We start from the raw sequence: 8,210 nt of genomic DNA, 5'->3' as shown, positions 1-8,210 counted from the left end.
TGAAAAATGGCAGATGGAGTTTAACCCTGATAAATGTGAGGTGATTCATTTTGGTAGGACAAATTTAAATGTGGATTACAGCGTCAAAGGTGGGGTTCTGAAGACTGGAGGAACAGAGAGATCTTGGGGTCCATATCCACAGATCTCTAAAGGTTGCCACTCAAGTGGATAGAGCTGTGAAGAAGGCCTATAGTGTGTTAGCTGTTATTAACAGGGGGTTGGAGTTTAAGAGCCGTGGGGTTATGCTGCAACTGTACAGGACCTTGGTGAGACCACATTTGGAATATTGTGTGCAGTTCTGGTCACCTCACTATAAGAAGGATGTGGAAGCGCTGGAAAGAGTGCAAAGGAGATTTACCAGGATGCTGCCTGGTTTGGAGGGTAGGTCTTATGAGGAAAGGTTGAAGGAGCGGAGGAGGTTGAGGGGAGACTTAATAGAGGTTTATAAAATGAAGAAGGGGATAGAGTGAATGTTCAAAGACTATTTCCTCGGGTGGATGGAGCTATTCATAGAAATCATAGAAACACTACAGTACAGAAAGAGGCCATTCGGCCCATCGAGTCTGCACCGACCACAATCCCATCCAGGCCCTACCCCCATATCCCTACATATTTACCCACTAATCCCTCTAACCTACGCATCTCAGTACACTAAGGGCAATTTTTAGCATGGCCAATCAACCTAACCCGCACATCTTTTGAACTGTGGGAGGAAACCGGGGGCATAACTAAAGGGTTCATGGTGGGAGATACAGGAAGGATGTCAGAGGTAGGTTCTTTACTCAGAGTGGTTGGGGTGTGGAATGGAGTGCCTGCAGTGATAGTGGTGTCAGACACTTTAGGAACATTTAAGCGGTTATTGGATAGGCACATGGAGCACACCAGGATGATAGAACATAGAAACCCTACAGTGCAGAAGGAGGCCATTCGGCCCATCGAGTCTGCACCGACCACAATCCCACCCAGGCCCTACCCCCACATATTTTACCCGCTAATCCCTCTAACCTGCGCATCCCAGGACTCTAAGGGACAATTTTTAACCTGGCCAATCAACCTAACCCGCACATCTTTGGACTGTGGGAGGAAACCGGAGCACCCGGAGGAAACCCACGCAGACACGAGGAGAATGTGCAAACTCCACACAGACAGTGACCCGAGCCGGGAATCGAACCCGGGACCCTGGAGCTGTGAAGCAGCAGTGCTAACCACTGTGCTACCGTGCCTGGAGCTTGATCTTGGTTTCAGATAAAGCTCGGCACAACATCGTGGGCTGAAGGGCCTGTTCTGTGCTGTACTGTTCTATCTATCCTTGCAGCTTGATGAGCCTATGGCTGGCACTTACATGAAGAATGGCCAGTTGATCAAAATACCAGGTGGCTGTCACCTACCATGGACTGGACCACAGGATGACTCAACATCTTTCATCTTCAGCACACAGTAGACAAAAGAGGCAACACATTAAACAACATGCTAGAATGTGAACTTATTGCTAAATTTTCCTGCTATTTCTAAGAGCAAGACTTAGAAAGGTTGAAATGAAGGTGGAAGAGAAGAATGAAAGGAAACTGGCTTCAAGATAGAGAGAAAAACAGTTGGAGGCTTGAAGTGAGGGAGGTTTCCCAGCAAACGTCAAGCTTCATTGTGTCTTGATCGTGACAACTGCCACCTGGAACCTGGATGTGAACACAATCAACGACCAGCCAAAAAAAAACACTTTGCAGCAAACAGGCTTTTTAATTACAACAGTTTGCTGAATTTACAGAGTATTCATACTAAAAATAATTCTCACCAATTGTTAGGTGATGCACCTTTCATTGAAAAGTATTAAAAATACAAATAACACTGGTTTTACTTTACAAACAGGTTCAGATAAATTCATTAGCAAATCAATATTTGCTATTTTTAAAAAAGCAAGATATTCATTCCATAGTCACAATGAACTACAACAATGTGAAAGAAAAACTTTCAATATGCAGACAAGCACTTTTACACACCATGAGTTTGAAAATAATGAAGGTCGTGTTTTCTACAACTTTTGTGAAGTAACAGTAAGGAGCAACTTCTGCTTTTCCTCATTGAACGATTCAGTCATGTTCTACAGCCTTCACACAGCCCAGCTTATATCCGCACTTTTTCACAGAATTCTTTGCAACACATTAATTAGTTACACCGATAAATACCTTGAATGTTACAATTACAAAGAAAAACTTGAATTCTTGGAGCGCCTCATTACATTTCTTGAATATCTCTTCACACTTTCAATTATTTTGAAATGCAGCGATTGTTGTATAGGCAAACAAAAGCAGCCATTTTGGACAAACAAGATCCAACAATAAGATGAAGTCATTTATAAACAGATTCCGGTTGATGGAAATATGTTGGCTAGGGCAGCACGAGATTTCTCCAGTCACACAGGTTTCTGACATCTACCTCAACATGTAAATTGTACCTCATGTAATGCCAACTCCATAAGTGTTGGAGGGTTAGACTAAATGACGGGCTCAAAGTCTTGAAATAGATGTTAGGTCCGAGTGTGTTAGCGACTGCAGCTGATGCAATTTATTTTTCCTTTACTTTCTTTGAATGACAATTCTGGAAGTCATGATTAAACAACGTTTTGGAATTCTAATACCTGGCCAACATGGCTTTAGGTAGGAGAAGGAGCTGTTCTAAGACCAGACAAGTTGGCTGAATCCCATCTACAACCATCAAGAGAAACAAAGTTGAAAATATGTCCAAACCCAAATTTCCCCCCAGGCTAATCACTAGCGCAGGTGACAGAGATCTTTCATAATGGAAGTGTTTATTGCTTACACTGCTGGCTAACAGAATCTGAAAGTCCAACATGTTGAAGACAGGTTTTAGAACTAAGAAACTAAAAATGTTTCTTTAAATAACCACTGAAGCTGGTTGGACTGCCACAGTTCATAGGAAATTACATTTTGCTCTACTATATGAACTTGGCATCCCTCTTTTCTCAAGCTGCCAGGTTTCAATCTTTGCATATTCCATGAGTCTCAATGAGGTTCCAAATAGAGGCAAATGGAAGGAAGAAAATCTGGGCTACCTGTCTGTTCAAAAGCAGCAGTAAAGGTTGGAAAACTGGCAATGCTAAACACCTATAGGGCGCACAAGAAATTGAAAAACATGAAGTTTATGGAAGCTTTCCAATGTTGTGAATGGTATTCAAGCTATCAAGTAGATGTGTAGAAGTGGACTGACTCCAACTCTTTGCTGGAGAGACTGTTTGTCCACAAGGTCAGTAATTACCCTAATCCCAGAACACATACATTAACAGTATGCCACTACAAAGTGGAACACTATTATGGAAACAAGATTAACTTGAGTCAAGCACCTGCGAGAGGATCTCCTTCTGAACAGTACCGCAATATTAAACTTCATTATAAATTTCACGAGAAGCAGCTCAAATTCAAACAAGTTGTAAAAACCAATACTTAATCATGAATTTGTCCATGTAATTGCTCCACATCCTATACAACTTCTAACAACAGGTTACATTCAAAACTAGGCATGCTGGAGGGGTGGGGACAGCCTTTGGAGATGCATACTTATGAGTATCTTTCCAAAGCAACACATTAAAAACATGAAGGAGATTTTAAACTTGTAGTGATGGAACAGGAAGGATAATTTCAATCTCTATCTGGCCTTTACAGGACCAATGATAGAGATTGTTATTGGATATACTAATTTGCCCGAATCTTGTTAATTTATTAACAAGACTGAAATCAGCCAGCAACAATTAGAACTAAGAGAATTACCTGTCTTTTCCCTTTACAAATCCTGATGTACATTTCCAAAAGTTCATTGTTAATTCAGGTAGTCAACATTTTTATTGTAACAAATGCATCTTTCCCCGCTTCATTCCTTACTTCATGGATGTTTCTGATAAGGATGGGAGCTGTGACCAGCTGTGTATTTTTACTTGGGGGGGGGAAGGAGGAAAAGATTGATTACAAAAAACGTCTGCAGCTCTCCAACGACCAGTTGCCATCCTTCCTATAATACAGTACACAAAACAGCTGTGGGTCCCTTTTCCACTTCACCAAATATCAAATGAGAATTATAAAGTGGATTCTATTACATTAATTGATTATGGCTCAGATCACTTGGTAAAGGAATGACATTAAGAAAAATCAATATAATTATTTTGTTTTAAAAAGGTTAGAAAGTTTCAAACTTACTTCTTTTCCGAAAACAAAACCCCGGTTTCTCATCCTGACATAGGAGAAATTGCTAAATACCCAAACCGTACAGGCTATAATCCTTAGTGTAATGTACACAGGTCCAGAACTTAAAGTAGTGTTGTGGTTGGTTATGCAAATATATTTAACACAATTTCTCCTGTAGTGGTCCCAGATTAGCTGGAATCTGCCAGCTTTGCTTTTTCTGCAGCAATCTTCCTATCAGAACATCAGATATAATGTACAACTGAAGTTAGAAATTATACAAAACCGATTCCACAACTTTATCACATCTCCAACTTAAATGTATTTCCAGTGCTTCAAGACGGCAGCTCGGGATGGGCAATAAATGCTGGCCTAGCCAGCAACACCCACATCCCATAAATGAATTTAAAACTCAACATTGTTAAACCAGGCTTGCAAAGGACTCGAGACCAAACATGAAATACAACAGATAACACCAACCAAGAAAAGGTCTGAATACAGAAATTAAAAACGGAAATGGACAAGAACAGAAAGAAATGTCTGAGGAAGTTTCCTCACGGCAGTGCAAGGCCAAATTTAGAAGAAGGTAGAGCAGATCAGTGACCCTTCAAATCCGTTACATGACAACATGCACACCTCATGCAGCAATCTAAAATATACAGAGAAAGATACAGTACTAGAAATGTACACACACAGTAGATAGTGAAGTACACCACACAGTAAGAGTCAGAGGAAAATTGAAAAATCACACTGGATTTTTCCAAGGGAATATCCTAATTTATCAGGAGAAATTTTCCTACCCAGCACCCACAATAGACAGAAATGATCAGATCTCATGGGAGGTTACTGCAACAAATCATCAAAACCCCAGGAATTTTCTAGAGGGCCTTACTGGGCTGTAGAAATACATAACAGGGAGCCTCAGGGATAGATATAAAAGGTAAATCCAGCTTCTCATTAATTTGCATATATTAAGCTTTCTCGCGGCAGTCTTGGTGTTCTAATATAGGATTTGCCCATCACGGAGTGTGAAGCAGCCCTTTACAAACCGGCAGACCCACAAAATTCAAACAGAAAATCAACAAATAAGAAACAAAAGTACAAAAGGGACTGAACAATATGAATAACAAGTGCTAGACAACAAGAAACAGGGGCACAGGAGAAACATCACAGCCACAGCCCCAAGACACAAGTCAAACAGGTTTGTACATTTGTTATGTGCAAGCCTCTATACTAAACTGTGGTCCAAAAATTCAAGCCATGTAGGCCATGTACCAATACACCACAGTGGAAGGAAGAGGATTTTTGTACCTAAAATACAGAGCAGTGGAGCTGCCATCAGCAAGCTGCTGGTTACTTCGGAAGGGGCCGGAAAAAGAATCAGCAATCTTCTTCAAAGGTCAGTCACGAGATAATTATGGATACAATAAACCATAAGGACTCAACTTAGCTCATGTATCCAGAATGACCATAAAGTTCACCCACTGCCGAAATCCACCTTTGCTACTCGATCTGGGAGTCTATTCCGTGATCAGATAGTTTCAGAAACCCAGTGATGTGGGAAAAGAAGCTGCACAAGATCTCAGCCAGCACTGGCACCAAGAGTTTCAAATATTTGCACTCAGTATGAAAAGAAAATGATTCATCTCGCAGTCGTGCAAGTACAGTGAACAATGTGTCCATAAACTGCCCTCAGAAGGGATGTTCAGAATGAAATACGAGATTTCCATGACGGTGAGTGATGTTATGTAATAGTGCACTGCCTAGTTCCTGACAAATTCAATCTCTAAATCTGGTCTTATCCTTTTGATTACAGCTCACAAGCAGCTGTTTTAGAAGAGACCAAAATTTTCTCAGGATTCTCCCCTTCTCTTCAGCTGTTTTAACATTATTGTAAGATGTCTAAACTTTTTTTTAAATACAGATTGAAAATCTGGAGTTTAAAATACAATTCAAAGACAATTGCAAAGTGCTGCACATTTGAAAAATAACATCCATTCAGGAAAAAATAAACAAGCATACATTTTTTTCTGCAAAATGTATTCATTCCACATAAAACTGTTAAAAACGGGTCTGAAATTCCAACTGTACTGTGAAGTATAAAATCCACCTCGAGTTATGCACTATTTAATCTTAATGATTTATCCACTGCCAGTTATGCACAGCAAGCATTTCAGTATTTGCTGCAGTGGGAACCAGTCTTCGTAAATTAATGTGAAGTGAACTCATTCTTTACAGACTGCAGTAACTTTTTGTTATCCTAATAAGGCAAAACATGGTTCTTCCTACTGAAAAAAAAATCACCATGGTTTATGTTTTTGCAAATCAAGTAGATTGCCTCAAGAACTGACCTATGTGGGAAGGGACGGAGCAGCGAGTTTATTACTGTTGATATCTCCATAAATACAAATGTTCTGATAGATATTCTCACTTAAATCAAAGCAATTTCAATCTGGTTCAATTCCCCCCCCCACCCCACCCTGCCCAACCCCCCATGATGAGAGTGCAACAGCTGTACAACTTGCAGTTTTATTCGCTCATAGAGCTAATCCTTTCCATTTTCACACTTGCTGCTGGAAGGATAGGAATCTTGAAGGAGAACAAGGAGAGAGGATGAGAGAACTTGGCCCTTGTTCAGCCGAGGAAGCAGCTCCTCAGAACAGCTTAAAAAGGCTGTGTGTAAACATGGAATTGATCAAATCCAACAATAGTATAGGGTTCAGTATGTGCAACTAGTTTCAAAAACTTGCCTCAGGCTGAGCCTAATCCCAGTTAGGGCTCAGTTATTCCAAAACCTGCCCAAACGTTCTGGCTCAGACAGTCTATTAAGGCGTGGAAAGATCACGAGCACAGCGACAGAGAGAAGACAATAACATGCGTTAGTCAGAACCCTCTGCTTAGGAACATTTCATGCTCTACTGTGTTGAATCGAGTAGCAAGTAACCTCCATTTGCATTTGCTTCATTGGCAGAATGAATGTCCACGGAAGATATAAATATTTTGGGTTCTCTGACTGCACATGTTGCTGTTGTAGAACCATCGGAATCTAAGTCTAGCTCACCCTCCAATTGCTCTGATCCCCCTCTGTTCAAAGATGAGTTCTGCTTCAAAGTTGTATCTGGCAGAAAGCTATGCAAACTTCTGTCCTTCACAACTAACTCAGTCGTCTCTGCATACACATACTGGGCAATAGGGCTCTCGCTGAGAGAGGTGGAAGCCTTTTGGAAACAATGCATTGACTTGCTCTCACTTTCAAACAAGTTCTGCGAGACATTTTCCGAATCTTCTCGCTTTGATTTCCATGTCCATGGTTTTATTCCAGCCTCTTGCACCTTCTTAGCCAGTTTTTGGAGAATGTCCTGCCCTTTTGCTGATCTGGTAAGCTGCAGTTTCCCTTTTGCTACTGATCTTGAACCTGTTTGATCCTTTTCCAGAGAGTCTGTAACATAGTCCTTACTTGTTGACTTTGACCAATGCAAAACGCCCTGCTTTGGTTTTTTAAGGTCTCCATTTGATGCCTGTGGGTCTTCTGTCGATTTGAAATTCTGGTCCATTGTATTCACACCTTGTTCTTCATCCTGCAGGTGTCTAAGGTTCCTTAATGCTGATGTTGACACTCGACCAGAAACTGTTCCTAATGTTTTTGGAAGTTTTTGTCTGACCATTTCCTCTCTTGGCCGTATTGACGATGGTGTTTGTGAATAGCCCTCTACATGAAAAAAAGAGAGTAATATTACTACCCTAAAAAAAAACACAATTACTAATTTTCCAGCACATCACAAAGGCAATTTGAGATAAAAGAACAAAAAGAACAAAGAACAATACAGCACAGGAACAGGCCCTTCAGCCCTCCAAGCCCTTGTCGCTCCCTGGTCCAAAACTAGACCATTCTTTTGTATCCCTCCATTCCCACTCCGTTCATGTGGCTATCTAGATAAGTCTTAAACGTTCCCAGTGTGTCCGCCTCCACCACCTTGCCCAGCAGCGCATTCCAGGGCCCCACCACCCTCTGTGTAAAACACG

The 8,210-nt window shown here is 41.0% G+C and overlaps 1 protein-coding gene across 3 annotated transcripts in view; it reads right to left on the bottom strand.

Moving 5' to 3' along the window:
* Positions 1-1,716: 1,716 nt before the first annotated feature.
* Positions 1,717-8,210, bottom strand: part of LOC144511343 (uncharacterized) — a 103,686-nt gene continuing 97,192 nt past the window's right edge. For all 3 annotated transcript variants that reach the window (XM_078241619.1, XM_078241622.1, XM_078241620.1), the window contains exon 27: positions 1,717-7,896. In XM_078241619.1, the coding sequence (XP_078097745.1) occupies positions 7,103-7,896 (794 nt within the window). In that variant the 3' untranslated portion in view covers positions 1,717-7,102. The remainder of the gene's footprint in view (positions 7,897-8,210) is intronic.

This window comes from Mustelus asterias, chromosome 24 (assembly GCF_964213995.1).
Source record: "Mustelus asterias chromosome 24, sMusAst1.hap1.1, whole genome shotgun sequence".
Taxonomy (NCBI): domain Eukaryota; kingdom Metazoa; phylum Chordata; class Chondrichthyes; order Carcharhiniformes; family Triakidae; genus Mustelus; species Mustelus asterias.
The sequence above is the reverse complement of the archived record's forward strand: the minus strand, read 5'-3'. Positions and strand labels throughout refer to the sequence as shown.